Consider the following 21,071-nt stretch of genomic DNA (forward strand, 5'->3'; position numbering starts at 1 on the left):
TTCTTGTTTCCTGAGGTAAACTTGTATTGCTGTAAACTCCTCTTAGAACTGTTTTTGCTGAATCCCGTTGGTTTTGGATCATCGTGTTTTCATTTTCATTTGTCTCTAGGTATTTTTGATTTCCTCTTTGATTTCTTTAATGATCCATTGGTGGTTTGGTAGCATATTGTTTAGCCTCCATGTGTTTGTGTTTTTTGCATTTTTTTCCTTGTAGTTGATTTCTAGTCTCATAGCGTTGTGGTTGGAAAAGATACTTGATATTATTTCAGTTTTCTTAAATTTACTGAGGCTTGTTTTGAAGCCTAACATGTGATCTATCCTGGAGAATGTTCCATGTGCACTTGAAAAGAATGTGTATTCTGCTGCTTCAGGATGGAATGCTCTTTATGTATCAGTTAAGTCCATCTCATCTAATGTGTCATTTCAGGCCAGTGTTTCCTTATTGATTTTCTATCTAGATGATCTGTTCATCAATGTAAGTGAGGTGTTAAATTCCTCTACTATTATGTTACTGTTGATTTCTCCTTTTATGTCCGTTAATATTTGCCTTATATATTGAGGTGCTCCTGTGTTGGGTGCATATATATTTACAATTGTTCTGTCTTCTTCTTGGATTGATCCCTTGATCATTATGTAGTGTGCTTCTTCGTAACAGTCTTTATTTTAATGTATGTTTTATCTGATAAAAGTATTGCTATTCTGGCTTTTTTTTGATTTCCATTTGCATGGAATGCCTTTTCCATCCCCTCACTTTCAGTCTTTTGTGTCTTTAGATCTGAAGTGAGTCTCTTGTAGGCAGCATATATATGGGTCTTGTTTTTGTATCCATTGAGCCACGCTGTGTCTTTTGATTGGAACATATAGTCTGTTTAGTTAAGGTAATTATTGATATGTATGTTCTTGTTGACATTTTGTTAGTTGTTTGGGGTTTGTTTTGTTTTGTCTTTTTCTTCTTCTTTTGTTCTTCTCTTGTAATTTGACTATTTTTAGTGTTATATTTGAATTCCTTTTTCTTTTTTTGTGTGTATATCTATTTTTGATTTTTGTTTTGTGGTTACCATGAGATTTTTATATAGCAATCTATATATATGTGATTAAGTTGCTGATCTCTTACTTTCAAATGCGTTTTAATAACCCTGCCTTTGTACTCTTCTCCCCTCACGATTACTGTTTTTATATTATATCTTTTGTCTAATTGTTTCATGTATCCCTTAACTGCTTAAGTGATTTTGATAGTGATTTTACTACCTCTGTCTTTTAACCTTCCTACTCACTTTATGTGTGGATGATTCCCTACCTTTACTGTGTGTTTGCCTTTACTGATGAGCTTTTTCATTTAATAATTTTCATGTTTCTCATTGTGGCCTTTTCTTTTTTCACCTGGAGAAGTTCCTTTAATATTTGTTGTAAAGCTGATTTGATGATGCTGAACTCTTTTAGCTTTTGCTTGTTTGTAAAGTTTTTGATCTTTCTATCAAATCTGAATGAGAGGCTTGCTGGGTAGAGTATTTCTTGGTTGTAGGTTGCAGGTTCTTCCCTTTCATCATTTAAAATATATCATGCCACTCCCTTCTGGCCTGCAGGGTTTCTGCTGAAAAATCAGCTGATAGGCTTATGGGAGTTCCCTTGGATGTTATTTGTTGCTTTTCCCTTGCTGCTTTTAAGATTCTCTCTTTATCTTTAATTTTTTGTCATTTTAATTACATTGTGTCTTGGTGTGTTACTCTTTGGGTTAATCTTGTATGGAACTCTCTGCCCTTCCTGGACTTGGATGACCGTTTCCTTTTCCAGGTTAGGGAAGTTTTCACCTGTTATTTCTTCAAATATGTTCTCAGCTCCTTTTTATCTCTCTTCTCCTTCTGGGACCCCTATAATGTGAATATTTGTACACTTGATATTGTCCCAAAGGGCTCTTAAACTGTCCCCATTTCTGTTTGTTCTTTTTCCTTTTTGCTGTTTAGTGGCAGTGATTTCTACTACTCCATCTCTCAGCTTGCTGATCCATTTTTCTGTATCATTTAGTCTACTGTAGATTCCTTCTAGTATATTTTTCATTTCAGTTATTGTGTTCTTCATCTTTCTCTTGTTTTTTATGTTTTCTCTTTGTTAAAAACTTTTAACTTCTTACTCTGTGCATCCATTCTTGTCCTGAGTTCTTTGATCATCTTTATGATCATTACCCTGGACTCTTTCTTGGGTAGATTGCGTGTCTCCACTTCACTAAGTTCTTATTCTAGGGTTTTATCTTGTTCCTTCATTTAGAACATGTTCTTTTGTCACCTCATTTTGCCTAAGTTGCTGGGGTTTTTTTTGTTTTTTTGTTTTTTTTTTTTTTTTTTTGGATCCAGCTGCTTCGTGGCATGTGGGATCTTCCTGGACCGGGGCACGAACCCATGTCCCCTGCATCGACAGGCGGACTCTCAACCACTGTGCCATCAGGGAAGCCCCGCTGTTTGTATTTTTATGTATCTGGTGGGTTAATTATGTTTCCTGACCTTGGAGAAGTATTCTTCTGTAGGAGATATGCTATGCACCCTAGCAGTGCAGTCCCCTATCGTGGCCAAACTGTATGTTTTAGCAGTTCCCCCTATGAGGGCTGCATGGTTCCTTCTGTTGTGGCAGGCTGACTATGTGGACAGTCTGGTAGCCTTGGTTGGCCCCTACTCTGGTTGGTTGCCAGGCCATGCTTTGGCCGTGCTTTGGGAGGCTGTTGGCTACTGGTTGGTGGAGCCTAGTCACGAGGCAGCTGACTGCTGTACCCCAGGGGGCCCTGGGGCTAGTCCTGGCTCACTGGTGGGTGGAATCAGGGTCCAGAAAACTTTGGGGCTGTTGCCAACCTACTGATGGGTGAAGCCAGGTCTTGGGATTAATGCCGGACTACTAGCAGTCACAGTTGGGTCCTGGAGTCTGGCTGTAGTACCCAGGGTTCACAGAGCTGGTGTCAGATAATTGGTGTGTGGGGGTGGGGGGTGGGGGCGTTTCCTGACACAGTTGAATATGGGGTCCAGGGTGTTGGGAAGCTTGTTTTGGCCTGCTAGTGGGAAGGATTGGGGCCCAGCTGGTCCCAGGGTAGGGTCTGGCCTGCTGTGGGCAGGCTGGGTCTGCAGGCTGTGGGATTGTGCCTTTCTTACGTCTGGTGCCTGCCCCCTGGTGGGTGAGACTCGTCCAATGGCTAGAGCAGCCTTCTGGGAGGGCAGGGCTGGTGCCTGCACATTGGTGGGTGGAGCTGGGTCCTAGCCCTCCGGTGGGCAAGGACATGTTCAGAGGCAAGTGTGGGCTCAGGAAGTTTTAGGCAGCCTGTCTGCTGATAGGTGGGGTTGTGTCCCCATCCAATTAGTTGCTTTGCCTGAGGCATCCCAGCACTGGTGCCTACAGGCCGTTGGATGGGCCAGGTCTTGGTGCTAATGAGCTAGAGGGAGGGTTCCACAATGGTGCCTGGCAGCACCATTGTCCACGCAGTAGAAAGAGCTCCCAAGATTGGCTGCTGCCAGTGTCTGTGTCCCCAGGGTGAGCCACAGCTCCCCCCCACCTCCCTCCAAGGAGACTCTCCTAGACCAGTAGGTAGGTCTGGTCCAGGCTCCTATCAAATTACTGCTTTTGTCCTGGGTTCTAGAACATGTCAGATTTTGTGTGCACCTTTTAAGAGCCAGGTCTTTGTTTCCCCCAGTCCTTTGAGCCTCCCAAAGTTAAGCCCTGCTGACCTTCAAAGCCAAATGCTCTGGGGGCTTGTCTTCTTGGTGCTTGACTCCTGGGCTGCAGAGCCCGATGTGGGGCTTAGAACTCTCACTCCTGTGGGAGAACCTCTGCAATATAATGATTCTCCAGTTTGTGGGTTGCCCACCCCGTGGTATGGGACATGATTATATTGAGAGTCTGCCTCTCCTACCCATCTTGTTGTGGTTCCTCCTTTAATTGTAGAAGATCTTTTTCTGGTAGATTCTGGTCTTTTTCATTGATGGTTGTTCTGCAAATAGTTGTGATTTTGGTATGCTCGTGAGAGGAGGTGAGCTCAGTGCCTTTCTACTCAGCTATCTTGGCCAGTCTCTCCTCCCTTTCTCTGTCAATTTTTTCTTTTCAGAGAAACATCTCTTAGTTTCATTGATCCTTGTAAATTAATTATTTTTTTATGCACAATATTTGGTGTGAAATAACAAATTATGAGACATGGAGAGAAACAAAGAAATGTGACCCACGGTCAGGAGAAGAGCTAAGAGAAACAGTCAGTGATGGTCCAGATGTTGAACAGTTGGAATGGATGAACAGTTAGAAAATTTTAGCAGGAAGATGGAAGACTATAAAAAGACTGAACTGGAAATGCTAGAAGTGAAAGTATGAATCAGACATTAAATATTCATTTGATGGGCCTAATAGCAGACTGGACATAGCTGGCAAACCCCAAGCAGAATAAGTACAAAGCTGAGGAATATTGCTAACTTAACACTATTAAATCTTCCAATTCATGAACATGGGATGTGTTTCAGTTTATTCAAGCCTTCTTTAATTTCTCACAACAGTGTTTAGTGTGAGTTTTCAATATATAATGTCAGGCCCTTCTTTAGTTAAATGTATTCCTAAGTTGTTTTTTGTTTTGGTTTTTTTTTGGCTGTGTTGGGTCTTTGTTGCTGCACGCAGGCTTTCACTAGTTGTGGTGTGCAAGCTTCTCATTGCAGTGGCTTCTCTTGTTGTGAGGCACAGGCTCTAGGCGCGCGAGCTTTGGTAGTTGTGGCACACAGGCTCAGTAGTTGCTGCATGCGGGCCCTAGAGCACACAGGCTTCAGTAGTTGTGACACATGGGCTCAGTAGTTGCAGTGTGTGGGCTCTAGGGTGCGCGGGCTTCAGTAATTGTGGCGCGTGGGGCCAGTAGTTGCGGCTCTCGGGCTCTAGAGCACAGGTTCAGTATATGTGGCCAACGGGCTTAGTTGCTCCACAGCATGTGGGATCTTTCAAGACCAGGGATCGAACTCATTGTCCCCTGTATTGGCAGGTGGATACTTAAGCACTGCGCCACCAGGGAAGCCCCTTTTTTTTTTTTGATTGAGGAACATTTTAATAATATCCCCTTTTTTTTTTCTGTAGGTTTTCTCAAATAATGATGAAGGCCTTATTAACAAAAAGTTACCCAAAGAACTTCTTTTGAGGTAAGTGTAGATAAACTTTAAAGATTTCAGATATGATTCAGTCATCAAGTTCCAAGACAATCTTCTTTCTCACTATGAGTCCATAGCTTAGAAAAACAGACAGAATTAGCCTAACTGACTTTTTGTTTTTGTTTTATAGAATGCTGTTCAGCTTGTTGTTAAATTTTACTTGGTCTAATCCAGAATGTACTAAGTATGTACGTAGCATTGGTCTGGATTCTTTTTGTAATGTGGTAAGTATTGTAATAATCCTCAGTAGGTGCCGCTGTCTGGGTGTTCGTAGGTTATCTCGATGTAGTCAGTAACACGAGGAGAGGTTATTACGGTTGTGAGCTCCTGAAGTCATAGACATTTAGATGTTTTTCTGATCAATAATTACACTATATGTTCTTACTGAGCACTTAAAATGCTATCAGCCCAAATATTGATGTTTTTATTCACTTTATGAGAATTATGTGCTAAGTGACACTGCTATAGAACAGGCTTTTTGTGCTTTATTTTTTAGCATTACTGAATATACAGTTAATGGTATTTTGCTTGTCGTTTTGGGAAGTAAAGCTATCAGCCAACATTTGTTGAACCTGAGGCACTGCAGTTTCCTTTAGTACTCTGCAAGCATCAAGCAAATCTTACTTAATTTTGGATGTTCTATTTTAATTGTTAACAAACAATACACGTACACATGGTAATCTTTGAGTGGCATTTCCCAAACTCTTCATATCACTGATATTTCACAAAACAAAACAGAAAAACAGGTTTTGTGATCAAGTAAGTATGGGAAAAACTGGGTTAACAAAACCAGTTTCTTTACCACATAACCTCTCAGAGCCCTAATAGGCTAATATGCATGGTGATGCTCCCAGATGAATAGTTGTGGCATTTCAGATTTACTGACCATGGAACACTTTTAATATTCCTTGGAAAAATTTTTGGGAAATGCTGATATATAGTAAGAGATTGAGCAGCTTACTCTGTTCCCTGGCTGTGCTAAATCTCATTTTAACATTTAGGGGATGAGTATGAATGTGTGTTTTGTTTACATGTTGGAGTCCATCACAGAGTTGCTCTATAAATGCCACGGTTTGCTCACCTTTTCCACCTTGTATGTTAGACTTTTGTTCTCGAGTCAGGAATGGGGTGAAGGCTTAGGGTCTTTGTGGTGGTGATCACATTTTAGGGGCTTCAGGGTGGCATTTCATTAGTCATCAGGTGTTGTTTGACACTGTTGCCGTGAGCTCATTCTACTCAGTTAATAAAGAAGAAAATTAATTCATGGCAGGATCACATGAAAAATACAGCAGTTATGTTTTATTTCAACAAAATAAATATTTGTTTAGTTAAGAGAGAATATTCTTTGGCATTTTAGACCATTTTAAAGTTAAGAAAGTGGTAACAAGGAAGGAATGATATGTTTATCACATAAACCCAGAGGGTCTTAATCAAGCACCGTAAGCTGTTAGAACCAGCGTGGTTAGGGTGGGCTGGCTGTTACTATGCAGCGGTCGGCGATGCCATCCACACCAGACCACAGAGTGAGTGATGTTTCCCAGAATTGTGCAATGTTTCATTCCTGGTCTGAACATTTTTCTAGCACAGACATCAAACTGTAATGTGAATATGTCATTTTTACCCTGGGGACTCATAACCAGCTTCAGACCGACCCATGTTAGTCATTTAACACTGGAGTGTGATTAAACTCCACCCTTCTCCTGAATACTGCTGCTGTTTTGACTCAAGGCTGCTAACTTAATATTCTTTCCCTTTTGGTAGGGTTAGCTTTTATACTGTACTCAGCCATGGTACTGTTTCTACCTACTGACCAAAAAGGGCCGGTGGGGGGCGGGGCGAGTGTTGGAATTACATCACTTTCCATGCTAGTGTGATTTTTGAACTGCCGTTTTAGAAATATTAGTTCTTTTAAACATCCATGATGGACCCAGCTTTCAAAAATCCTGGAGTTATAGTTTTTGAATTATGCTAAGGCTCATACATAGATCAGTTTTAAAAAAGAATTGTCATTTGGGAGCAAATGTTCATAGATTTGCATTCCCACTTCTGTTCTAATTTTGGAGTCTGTAAAGGGAATTTAAATTTTAAAGTACTGCCACAACAGGTCTTCTCTGACTCTTCCTTCTCAAAACTAACTCTAGCCAGATATTAATTTTTGTTGGTCTTTAAATCGTTTCTGCCATTTTACTCTCAGACTTTCTATTCTCAATAGTAGCAGCTCTCCCCTTTCCCGGCTACCCTTTTTAAGCAAAATTTTGAAGAAGGGTTTGAGCCAGGTTACCAAAGCAGAACATCTTCATCGTTCGTTAATTCCACAACAAAGTGAGTGAGTGCTACAAATTCCCCACCTCATGGAGCTTAAGTGTTGATTGGTTTTGCTAAGATAAATGATGTCTTCATACTTTCAGTCTGTCTTAGGCTTACATTTTTACTTCATATAGTAGACTACTTTGTGACAGAGCAGACTGTTGTTCCTGTTCTCGTTGAATTTCTATTTACTTTCAGTCTTACTTCATCAATAGGTGTGAATTCCTTGAGTGTACGATAATCTTATTTGCTTGCAGCCAAGGTCACTTTCTCTTCTGCCATTTTTTACTGCATCTGTTACCACCCTCTTAAATTCTCTGCTAGCTTCCATTACTGATCATATCAAGTGAAGCTTCAGCTTACCCTCTGGAACCGTTAACAAACCTGGAACTATGTGATTTTTTTATTTTTTAATGTTTGTTTGTTTGTTTATTTATTTATTTTGGCTGATCCTGGTCGTAGTTGCGGCACTCGGGATCTTCGTTGCGGCATGCGGGATCTTTTAGTTGCAGCATGCTGACTTCTTAGTTGTGGCATGCATGCGGGATCTAGTTCCCCAAACAGGGATCGAACCCAGGCCCCCTGCATTGGGAGCGTGGAGTCTTATCCACTGAACCACCAGGGAAGTACCTGGAACTATGCACTTTTCATCTCTCTATATCACTTTGAATCCACTCAGAAAAAATCTGAGTTTTTTTATCTGATCATCTTATTGCTAGTTTTAAGACTACCCGGTATTATTAATTCACAGGTCCCTTCTGCTACCCATTTTTAGTTTGTTACTTAACAAGCTTTTACATTTGCTTTTTCTATCCAGCTTTCACTTATAAATTAAAGATATTTGAGTTCTCCCTCTCTACCTTTCACTCTCCCACAGTTCAACAAATAGCTTGTAATTTTACTGTTCCTAGGGAGTCACTTATATAATGCTTATAACAATGGGAATATATAGTTTGTTGTAATGTCTATATCTGTTAGTGAGTTGGGTTCTCCTTGCATGTATTTGTCCTCGTTGTCATTGTCTGTAGTTTGGAGCTAAACTTGCTTGAGATTTCAGCTCTCCCCATTTACTAGTTGTGTGACCTTAAAGTGACTTCACTCTCTGGGCCATAATTTCCCATATCTGTAATAGTAATAGTTCTTACCTTAGGGGGTTGTTGGCTGGCTCTGAGTACCTGGCGTTTAATAAATGTTAAATAAATGTTATCTCTTATTATTTTTTAAAAATATTTATTATTATTATTATTTTTTTTGCCGTACGCGGGCCTCTCACTGCTGTGGCCTCTCCCACTGAAGAGCACAGGCTCCGGGCGCGCAGGCTCAGTGACCATGGCTCACGGGCCCAGCCGCTCCGCGGCATGTGGGATCCTCCCGGACCGGGGCACGAACCTGTGTCCCCTGCATTGGCAGGCGGACTCTCAACCACTGCACCACCAGGGAAGCCCAAAAAATATTTATTATTTATTTATTTGACTGCGTCAGGTCTTAGTTGCAGCATGCGGAATCTTTTGTTGCGGCACGTGGGCTTCTCTCTAGTGGCGGCACGTGGGCTCTCTAGTTGTGGCACGGGCTCTAGAGTGCACAGGCTCAGTAGTTGCAGTGTGTGGGCTCATTAGTTGCAGCACATGGGCTTAGTTGCCCTGCAGCATGTGGGATCTTAGTTCCCCAACCAGGGATCGAACATGCGTCCCCTGCATTAGAAGGTGGATTCTTAACCACTGGACCACCAGGGAAGTCCCTCTTATTATTATTAATTAATATCAATTTTGGATCTCTGAATACTTAATAAATACTGTTGACAGTGCAGTTGGTTTTAATACAAACAACTGAAAAAAGCAAGCTGTCCTGATACGGATCTTAACATATGCTACTGATAACAGTCTCAGTAAAATACCTGATTATTAAGTAAGTTAATGTAGCCCGGTGCTTCATTTCATCAACCTACACTAATTCAGTCTCAATGGAAATTGCATACTACCATCTGACATTAAACTGACAACTACTGGAGCTTGAGCAGAATAGTGGTGGTATTATGACAACTGTTAATTTGTATTATAAAAAAGGCAGTCTCTTGGAAGGAACCATTCCTCTTTTGAGAAAAGTCTTATATGAGCAAATATTAGCTCACAACTCAGATTATAAATTTTAATATTAATTTGTTTGACCTTAAGTTTTTACTTCTGTTATGGTTGCTCTCAGGCGCTAGTGATGAAATGAAAATGCATGTAAACTTCATAGGAATAGGGAGTGCTACATGCAGTAAATATTTTAAAACGTTCTGAGAAGACATGGCTTTTGTTAGTAATAAATAATAAACCTCTTATTAGACATTTTTTTTTTTTTATTTTTTTTTATTTTTTGCGGTATGCGGGCCTCTCACTGTTGGGGCCTCTCCCGTTGCGGGGCACAGGCTCCGGACGCGCAGGCTCAGCGGCCATAGCTCGTGAGCCCAGCCGCTCCGCGGCACGTGGGATCCTCCCGGACCGGGGCACGAACCCATGTCCCCTGCATCGGCAGGCGGGCTCTCAACCACTGCGCCACCAGGGAAGCCCCTAGACATATTTTTAAAAACTAAATCACCATTATCTGTATAATTGTATTTCCTTTTAAAATGCATGTGGGGACTTCCCCAGCGGTCCCGTGGTTAAGACTCCGAGCTTCCAATGCAAGGGGTGCAGTTTCGATCCCTGGTTGGGGAACTAAGGTCCCACATGCCGTGCGGCATGTCCAAAAAATAAAAAATAAAAAAAAGTATGTGGATCCATGACAAAATTAAATCCTGATCATGTTTGTTGGCTTGATGAAGGAAGGTTTGATTGCCTCAAACAGGAGAGGTTAGGCTAATCATTTCGGGCAAATGGAATCAACTACATAATTACCTATAATTTGGCAGTTGTACTAGTTTGCTAGGGAAAATTATAAAATGAAGTAAAATTACAAGCTATTTGTCGAACTGTGTGAGAGTGAAGGATAGAGAGGGAGAACTCGAATATCTTTTATAAGTAAAAGCAGGATAGAAAAGGCAAATGTAAAACTTGTTAAGTACAAACTAGAAATGGGTAACAGAAGGGATCTGTGAATTAATAATATCGGGTAGTCTTAAAACTAGCAGTAAGATGATCAGATGAAAAAAAAAACTCATAGATTTTTTCTGAGTGGGTGTTCTTGCCTGCTGGTTGGTTGCAGCACTCCATGGACTTTTTCAAGGACTGGTACCTACACCTCCTGCTGCCTGTGATGCCTTATATATATTCCAAGGCAGCCTAACAGGTAAGATGATCTTTTGGGGGTACATATTACGAATTCATGTTTAAACATCTATGCAGACTTTTCTTTTTTGTTAAAGAGGTTTTTTTGGTTTGTTCATTTTTATTGTTGTTATTTATTTATTTTTACCGTGCATGAGGACCAAATTAACGTGTGTTGAAATCAGATGCAGAAGCTTAAAGGCCCTTCCTCTGTATACTATTATGTACTGTTTTAGGGTTGACATCTAAGTCCAAATCATGGCAGAGGCAAATCTTCCTTAGTCTCGGTTGGGGTTATGCTTATACATTAGAACTCTGATGATGCCTTTGGATTTTTAAATGTACATTGAGGTGGCATGAAACACCAGTAGAGCTCCATAGATAGGAAGGATGGATCTAGTACATTCTACTCCAGAGCTTTATCCCTGGAAAGTTATGTTAGAGACCTTTAATTTAAAAGCTGTGAATTCAGTAGTTAAAACAGAAAAGATTGGGAAGTTTGATTCTTTGAATAGTAAAATATGGCAAAATATACCATACCAAAGATAAATAGCATAGTAGTAGGTGAAATAATTCGAATACACGTTATAAGCAAAGGCTATCTTCTTCAACATACACGCGCGCGCGCACACACACACACACACACACACATACATCAGTTGTTAAAAATTATTAAGAAAGAGGTGGATTAGCTCTTAGAAAAAGTTTGAAGAGGGTCTGAACAAAGGAAGAAATATAAATGGCCAATAAATGTATGAAATTCCACTCGCTCCGAGTGGAATTGCTGGGGGTCATAGACTGTACAAGTTTTTAACTTCATATAGTAATGTTGTTTTTCCAAAGTGGTCTTATCAATTTGCCTTCATACAGACAATGGCTAAGAGACTCAGTTGAGTTGTACCTTTCAAAAATTTAGTGTTTTTACATGTCTTAAGTATAGAATAGCATCTCATTGTGCTCTTTTTTTTTTTGCGGTACGTGGGCCTCTCACTGTTGTGGCCTTTCCCGTTGCGGAGCAGAGGCTCCGGACGCACAGGCTCAGCGGCCATGGCTCACGGGCCCAGCCGCTTCGCGGCATGTCGGATCTTCCCGGACCGGAGCACGAACCCATGTCCCCTGCATTGGCAGGCGGATTCTCAACCACTGCGCCACCAGGGAAGACCCCCTTTCTTGTTTTTAATACTACTGTATCATCTACATCTTTTCATCCAGTTTTTTCAAATAGTGTCTCCATTTAATAATCTTTTTAAGAGGATAATTTGGTGTTTTAATGATTAAAACAAGTATTTTATTCACTGCGATTATTATTGCAACTTTCTATTAATTTCTTTTTTATCTTACTAATTTTGCTTCTCTCCTCCTTAAAACCTTTCCTGTTGCCTTTAGTGTAAATTCCATGTAAATTGTTATGACTTAAATTATTCTCCCAGAACTGTCCACTTATTATCTCTTACTCTATCTCATCTCTCACTCTTTTCCAACTTCCTTGTAAACTCTGGCAACTCTGAGTTATTTCCAGTCCCTGAAAATGTCATTCTCTAATTTGTTCTCTCCCATGTTCATTCTCCTTCTTGAAAGTGCCAATTTTTTTTTAAATTTATTTTTTATTGAAGTGTAGTTGAATTACAATGTGTTAATTACTGCTGTACAGCAAAGTGATTCAGTTATACATATGTGTACATTCTTTTTCATATTCTTTTCCATTATGGTTTATCACAGGGTATTGAATATAGTTCCCAGTGCTATACAGTAGGACCTTGTTGTTTATCCTATATATAATAATTTGCATCTGCTAATCCAAAACTCCCACTCCATCCCTCCCCTCCCCTCGGCAACCACAAGTCTGTTCTCTCTGTCCCTGATTCTGTTTCTGTGTCATAGATAGGTTCATTTGTGTCATATTTTAGACTCCACATATGTGACATCATATGGTATTTGTCTTTCTCCTTCTGACTTACTTCCCTTAGTATGATAATCTCTAGTTGCATCCGTGTTGTTGCAAATGGCATTATTTCATTCTTTTTTATGGCTGAGTAATATTCCATTGTATATATGTACCACACCTTCTTTATCCATTCATTTGCTGATGAGCATTTAGGTTGTTTCCATGTCTTGGCAATTGTGAACAGTGCTGCTATGAACATAGGGCTGCATGTATCTTTTTGAATTGTAGTTTTGTCTGAATATATGCCCAGGAGTGGGATTGCTGGATCATATGGTAATTCTGTATTTAGTTTTCTGAAGAACCTCCATACTGTTCTCCATAGTAGCTGCACCAACTTGCATTCCCACCAACAGTGTAGGAGGGTTCCCTTTTCTCCACACCCTCTCCAGCATTTGTTATTTATAGAGAAAGTGCTAATCTTTTGCTCACCCCTTCTTTCACCTAGTTCAACCTAAGACTTTCCCTATGTTTAGGGCCATGTTCTCTCCCTCTTGAGTGTGTATATAGATTCTTTAAGCATGTTATAATTTCTTGTGTTTGTCCTGGATTTTATGTTGCATAACACAGTAAATCTAATCTTTTGTTAAAAAAATTGAGATTTTATATATATATATATATATAATTGACGTAGGTGTATGATATAATGATTTGATATTTGTACATACTGCACAATGATCACCACAATAAGTCCAGTTAACATCTGTCACTGTACATAGTTACAGAGCGTTTTTTCTTGTGAGGAGAACTTTTAAGATTTACTCCCTTAGCTTTGAAATATGCAGTACAGTGTTATTACCTATAATCACCATGCTGTATGTTACATCCCCATGACTTATTCATGTTATAACTGGAGGTTTGTACCTTTTGACCCCCTTCACCCATTTTGCCCACCCTCCCACCACCTCTGGCAACCACAGATCTGTTCTCTGTATCTATTAGATCAGTTTTGTTTTGTTTTTTTTATCTAGATTCCACATATAAGTGAGATCATATGGTATGTGTCTCTCTCTGTGTGACTTATTTCACTTAGCATAATACCCTTGAGGTCCGTCTGTGTTGTCACAAATGGCAAGATTTCATTCTTTTTTATGGCTGAATAATTTTCATGTATGTATCTGTATCTCACATTTTTTAATTCATTCATCCATTGATAGACACTTAGGTTGCTTCCATATCTTGGCTGTTGTAAATAATGCTACAGTGAACATGATAGTGTGTATCTTTTGGGTTATGTTTTCATTTTCTTCAGATAAATACCCACAAGTGGAATTGCTGGATCATATGGTAGTTCTGTTTTTGAATTTTTGGGGAACCTCCATACTGTTCTCCATAGTGGCTGCACCAATTTATATTCCCACTAATAGTACCCAAGCGTTCCTTTTTCTCCACATTCTCGCCAATACTTATTTCTCGTCTTTTTGATAGTAGCAATTCCGGTAGGTGAGAGGTGATATCTCACCGTGGTTTTGATTTTCATTTCCCTGATGATTAGTGTTGTTGAGCATATTTCATGTACCTCTTGGCCATTTGTGTGCCGCCTTTGGAAAAATGTCTATTTAGATCCTCTGCCCATTTTTTAATTGAATTTTTTTTTGCTATTGGGTGGTATGAGTTCTTTATAGATTTTGGGTATTAACTCATCAGATATATGGTTTGCAAATATTTTCTCCCAGTCAGTAGGTTGCCTTTTCATTTTGTTGATGGTTTCCTTTGCTGTACAGAAGATTTTTAGTTTGATGTAGTCCCACTTGTTTATTTTTGCTTTTGTTGCCTTTGCTTTTAGTGTCAAATGCAAAATATCATCTTCAAGACTTAGGTCAAGAAGCTTACCCTCTATGTTTTCTTCTAGGACTTTTATGGTTTCAGGTCTTACATTCAAGTCTTTTCATCCATTTTAAGTTAATTTTTGTGGTTGTAAGACAGGAGTCCAGTTTCATTCTTTCACATATGGCTGTCCAGTTTTCCCAGCACCATTTATTGAAGAGACTGTTCTTTCCCCATTGTATGTCTTGGCTCGTTTGTCATAAATTAATTGACCATATATGTGTGGGTTTGTTCCTGGGCTCTTTATTATGTTTCATGGATCTGTGTATCTGTTTTTATGCCCAGAACATTGTGTACATTAGTATATATTTGTGTATGGCAGTATGTGTATTGGGCATGTTTATTTGTATATGGGAATGTATCTGAATGTATACTTATGTGTGTGTATGCATATGTATGCCTGTGTGTGTGAGAACATTCAAGGCAGAGGAAACAGCTTGCAAAAAATCATGCTGTATTTGGGAAATCTTGCACAGTTTATTTTCCTTCTACTCTTGGCCCATATATATATTTATTTGTGCTTAGTTGGAAGTGCTTGGAACGTAGCATTTTCCTCTGAGCTTTTTCCTACCTAACATTTAATGATTACTCTTCCCTATTACCACATACTCTTCATAATTACCACTTCAATGGCTGCTTAATAGTCCATGGAGTTTATGTCATGATTTACTTAACCTTTTTGTTGCTTTTTAAAAATTTTAGATAATGCTGAAATAAAATTTTGGATAATGCTGAAATTAAAATTTTTTGTTTTGTTGAATTATTTCTTTATGATAACTTCCTGAAGAGGAATTACTGGATCAAAGGAGGAGAACATTTTTACAGCTCTTGATAAAGCCAGTGCTTCCAAAGGTGGTAATAGTTTTTAAAAAATATGTATTTGTATTTGACATATAGCATTGTATGAATCTAAGGTGTACAACATGTTGATTTGGTACATTTATATATTGTAATATGATTGCCGTTGTAGTGTTAGCTACCTACGAACACCACATAATTATCATTTATTTTTTGTGATGGGAATAATTAAGATCTAGTCTCCTAGCATGTTTGGTCTTAATACTACAGTATTGTTGTCTATAATCACTATACTGTTTATTAGATCTCTAGGACTTATGTATCTAGTAGTTGCAAGTTCGTATCCTTAAACAACATCTGTACTATTCCCCCTCCCCCCAGACCCTGGTAACCACCATTTTACTCTATTTTTATGAGTTTGTCTTTTAGGTCCACATATAAGTGATATCGTACAGTATTTGTCTTTCTCTGACTTATCTTACTTGGTGTAATGTCCTCAGAATCCATCCATGTTGTCACAGAGGGCAGAATTTTCTTCTTTCTCATGGCTGAGTAATATTTCATTGTAAGTATTACTACATCTTTATCTGTTAATCGGTTGACAGGCACTTACATTGTTTCCATATCTTGGCTCTTGTAAATGATGCTGCAGTAAACATGGGAGGCCATATATCTCTTCAATATCCTTTTTTTATTTCATATGGCCAGAAGTGGAATTGCTGAATCATATGGTAATTCTATTTAAAATTTTTTCAGGAACATTCATATTGTTTTCTGTAGTAGGTGAACTAATTTACATTCCCACCAACAGTGTACAAGCGTTCCCTTTTCTCTGCATCCTCTTGTCTTCTTGATGACATTGGTTTTATTATTTTCTTTTTTCTTTTTTAACGATTTCCACTCCTAGCTTTTTAAATCCCATTCTTTGTCTTTCTTTGGGTTAACTGTGTTTTCTTTAGCTTGCCTAAGTTGGACATTTAGCTAGTTATTTTTCAGCTCCCTCATCTAATAATAGATAAGTTCTTTGAGCGATAGTCTCAAAGCTCTACTTCTGTTGAATTTCACAAGTTTTGAAGTTTAGTGTTTCTTTTTACTATTCAGTTTCAAGTATTTATCAATTTCCATTATTGCTTCTTTGAAACTTTTTTCTTAAAAATGTTTTTATTATGAAGTATAATATATAGTTGGAGAACCACACAAAACACAAATATTAGACAAATACCCTAGCCATCACTTAGGTCAATAAATAAAACTTTGCCAGTCACCAAAGAAGCACCTCCATTTCTCATCCAAATGATAACTGCTTCCCTCTCCAGAAATAACACTTTCTTGACTTTTATAGCTTTCACTGTATTTTCATTTCTTTATAGATCTATCATCCATATGTGCATCCTTAGTCATTACAGTTTAGTCTCGCCCATTTTTTTTTTTTTGGCGGTTCTATAACTTTATTTGACAATCAACAGTTCTCATCCATATCAACTGTCTGTAGATTTTTGAAAATGGTGACAAGTATGTAGGTAACCAACATGTAGAGCTTGTTTGGTGAATCTTCATCTTCATTACATTTTTCTGGACAACCGCACACAGATATGGTATGGGACAGTCCTTATTCCTTTGGCCCAGACAGCTTTGTTGAGCCTGGTGTCAGTGTGTACATCTGGAGTTCCCATCTCCTTCATGATGAATTTTTGGATTTCTTTGAGTGCCTGAGGGGCACGCTTCTTGAAACCCACTCCATGGATGTGCTTATGAATGTTGATAGTGTATTCTGTGGTCACCACCTCGTTGATGGCAGACTGGCCCTCCTTCTTCTTGCCACCCTTCTTTGCGGGAGTCATCCTGCTGGGCTCCAGTTGGAAAAAACAGCTAGTCTTGCTCATTTAATAAATCTTTAAGTCTCTAATAATCAACAGGTCTCCTGTCCATCTCCTTCTGTTCTACACGTTTTATCTGTTGAAGAACTTGGGTTATTTGATATGTATTGTGGAAGTTCCCACAGTCTGGGTTTTGCTAATTGCAGCCTCATGGTGCAATTTCAGCATGTTTCCTTTATCTGTATTTCTTGGAAATTGACAGCTGGATCCAGAGGTTTGATCAGACTCAGGTTCTATCCCTTTAGTAAGACTATGTGGTGGTGTGTTCTTTTATTAGGAGTTACACAATGTTTGGTTTCCTTTTTTTGTGCTGGCATCTATGTATGCTTATTGCCTAGATCATTAACTTATTGGGGCTGCAAAATGACGATATTCTGATTCTTTTTCTTCATTTATTAGTTGGACTGCTTAAAAAAATTTTTTTTTATTGGAGTATAGTTGATCTACAGTGTTGTTAGTTTCAGGTGTGTAGCATAGTGAATCAGTTATATACCCACTCTTTTTTTTTTAGATTCTTTCCCATATAGGCCATTACAGAGTATTGAGTTCCCTGTGGTATACAGCAGGTTCTTATTAGTTATCTATTTTATATATAGTAGTGTGTATATGTCAATCCCAATCTCCCAAATTATCCCTACGCCTCTTATCCCCTGGTAACCATGTTTATTTTCTACATCCATGACTGTACTTCTGTTTTGTAAATAAGTTCATTTGTACCCCTTTTCTTTAGATTCCATGTATAAATGATATCATATGATATGGAATGCTTTTATAAAGAATTACTTCACTTCTGTTTGATTACACAGTGATACAGTTTATGTAGAAGAAAGGCAGGATAAATGCTTGACGTTCTTTTCCTTTATTTACCAGTTTCGAAATAATGAGATATGTGAAGGTATGACGTGAGAAACAAAACGTTTTCATAGTTTAAACTAATCTCCCACAAGATATATATTAATTGCAGAGGGAAAAAATGTAATTTTATAATGGGGCACTCCAGCAAAAATCATCTTAACCAAGTGATCAGAGTTGGCATCACCACTAATAGGACAAATGTACACCATATGCCTCCCGATGTAATGCACAAGAAGAGCACAATGTCATTTCTGTGGCATTCCTGACAAAAATTATAACTTGAGTCTAATCGTGAGGAAATATTAGACACATGGCAGAACATTCTACAGAGTAACTGGCTATATGCTTCAAAAGTAGCAAAGTCATGAAAGATAAAGACTGAAAAAATGTTTTAGATTAGAAGAGACTAAAGAGACGTGGCAAATAAATGCAATATGTGATCCTGGGCCGGAAAAAAAAGTTTTTCTTTTGTTTTAAGGACCATTAATGGGACAATTGACAGATTTTGAATAAGATCTATAGATTATAGTATTGTGTTGGTGTTAGTTTTCCTTGTTTTGTTAATTGTACTGTGTTTCTGAAAAAGAACGTCCTTGTTTTTAGGAAGTATGTGAGTATTTTAGGGGTAAATGAACATCGTGTCTACAACATACTCTCCAACATTTCAGACACAATTACATATATATAATTACTACATCAGACCCAGATGATTTAATTGGTGAATGCTACCAAACATAAGAAAGAAATGATACTAATTCTCTACGTTGTCATCCAGAAAATAGAAGCAGAATAATTCCTAACTTATTCTGTGAAGCTAACATTACCCTAATACCAAAACCAGAAAAAGATATTATAGAAAGGAAAAGTACAGAACAATATCTCTCGTGAACACAGATGCAGAAGTCTTCAAAAAAAAGTTAGCAAATCAGATTGAACAATGTATAAAAAGAATTATACACTATAACCAAGTGGGATTTATTTCATGCATGCAAGGATGCCTCAACATTCAAAAATCAACATAATCAATCACATCAATGATCTAATAAAGAACAAAATCATATGGTCATATTAGTAGATGCAGAAAAAGTATTTGGCAAATTTTAACACTCATTCATGATTAAAAGTCTCATCAAACCAAAAATAGAGGGGAACTTCCTCAACTTGATCAAGAATATCTACAAAAAACCCCCTAAGGCTAACAGTGTACTTAACGGTGAGAAACTGGTTGCTTTATCCCCAAGATCAGGAACCAGAAAATGATGTCCCCTCTTACTACTCCTGTTCATCACAGTACTGCTGAAGTCCTACCTAATATAATTAGGTAAGAAAAGAAAAGAAAAAGTGTACATTGGGAAGGTATACATTGGTTTTGTTTGTAGATTACATGATTGTGTATGTAGAAAATCCAAAAGAATTGACAAAATATTCCTGTAATTAATAAGCAGTTATATAACGTTGCACGATACAAGGTTAATATGCAGAAGGTAATTGCTTTCCTATTGCCATTTCTGGTATTGTTCACCAGCAGTGAACAACTGGAAGTTAAAATAAAAAACAATACCACTTACATTAGCCTCAAAAAATGAAATACTTAGGTATAAATCTAGCAAAAGATCTATATGATGAAAACTCCAGCTCCAGTGAAAGAAATCAAAGAAGGTCTAAATAAGTAAAGAGATGTTACACATTCATGGATAAGAAGACTCAATATTGTTAAAATGTTAATTCTTCCCAAGTTGATCTATGGAGTCAACACAATGCTGATAAAAAATACCACCGAGTTATTTTGTGGATATTGACAAATCTATTTTAAAGTTTGTATAGAAAGACAAAAGACTCTGAAAGGCCAATGCATTACTGAAGAAGAACAGAGTTGGAGGACTGATACTACTGACCTTGAGTTTTAGAAATCAAGACAGGGACTTTCCTGGTGGCAGTGGTTAAGAATCCACCTGCCACTGCAGGGTATATGGGTTCGGTCCCTGGTCCGGGAAGATCCCACATGCCGTGGAGCAACTAAGCCCTTGCACCGCAACTACCGAGCCTGTGTTCTGGAGCCCACAAGCCACAACTATTGAGCCTACGTGTCACAACTACTGAAGCCCGCGTGCCTAGAGCCTGTGCTCCGCAATAAGAGAAACCACCGCAATGAGCCCCTGCTTGCTGCAACTAGAGAAAGCCTGTGCACAGCAACGAATACCCAGTGCAGCCAAATAAATAAATAAATAAATCTTTAAAAAAAAGAAATCAAGACAGTGTGGTGTTGGCAAAAGAATAGACAACTCAGTGGAGCAGAATAGAGAGCTCAGAAATAGAGCCACACAAAGTCAGCTGATCTTTGACAAAGGAGAAAAAGCAATTTAATGGAGAAAATATATATTTTTTCAACACATGGCATTGGAACAATTGGACATTTATATGCAAAAACAGAATGTAAACATAGACGTTACACCTTTCGCAAAAATTGACTCAAAATGGATCATAGGCCTAAATGTAAAACCCCAAACTTTCATAAGAAAGCATAGGAGAAAATGTAGGTGACCTTCGGTTTAACAGTGAGTTTTTAGATACAACTTCAAAAGCATGATCCACGAAAGACAAAATTGATAAGTTGGACTTTATTAAAATTAAAAACTTCTTCTCTGAGAAGAGAATGAAAAGCCAAGCCACAGATTGGGAGAAAATATTTGCAAAGACATGTATGATAAAGGACGGATGTCCACAATATACAAAGAACACTTAAAATCCAACAAGAAAACAGACCAATTTAAAAAAATGGGCAAAAGGTCTGAATAGACACCTCACCAAAGAACATATACAGATGGCAATGAGCATACTGAAAAGATGCTTGCTATCATGTCATTAGGGAATTGAAAACTAAAATAACAATGAGATATCACTCTACGTGTATTAGAATGGCTAAAATTTAAAAATTGAACAATATCAAATGTTGGCAAGATTCAGAGCACAGGAACTCTCATTGCTGGTGATTCAAAACGGTATAGACACTTTGGAAGACAATTTTGCAGCTTCTAAACTTACATGATCTAGCACTCAGCACTCCTAGGTA

General features: G+C 38.4%; 1 protein-coding gene and 1 pseudogene across 1 annotated transcript in view; one reads left to right on the forward strand and one right to left on the reverse strand.

Annotated features, from left to right (window-relative positions):
- Positions 1-21,071, forward strand: part of FBXL2 (F-box and leucine rich repeat protein 2) — an 80,359-nt gene that overhangs the window by 11,361 nt on the left and 47,927 nt on the right. The window contains exon 2 of the mRNA XM_024743448.1: positions 5,077-5,138. Coding sequence (XP_024599216.1) covers positions 5,077-5,138 — 62 coding nt within the window. The remainder of the gene's footprint in view (positions 1-5,076; positions 5,139-21,071) is intronic.
- LOC112398751 (60S ribosomal protein L31 pseudogene) lies at positions 16,729-17,110 on the reverse strand (annotated as a pseudogene).

This window comes from Neophocaena asiaeorientalis, unplaced genomic scaffold (assembly GCF_003031525.2).
Source record: "Neophocaena asiaeorientalis asiaeorientalis breed wild unplaced genomic scaffold, Neophocaena_asiaeorientalis_V1.1 scaffold332, whole genome shotgun sequence".
Classification (NCBI taxonomy): domain Eukaryota; kingdom Metazoa; phylum Chordata; class Mammalia; order Artiodactyla; family Phocoenidae; genus Neophocaena; species Neophocaena asiaeorientalis.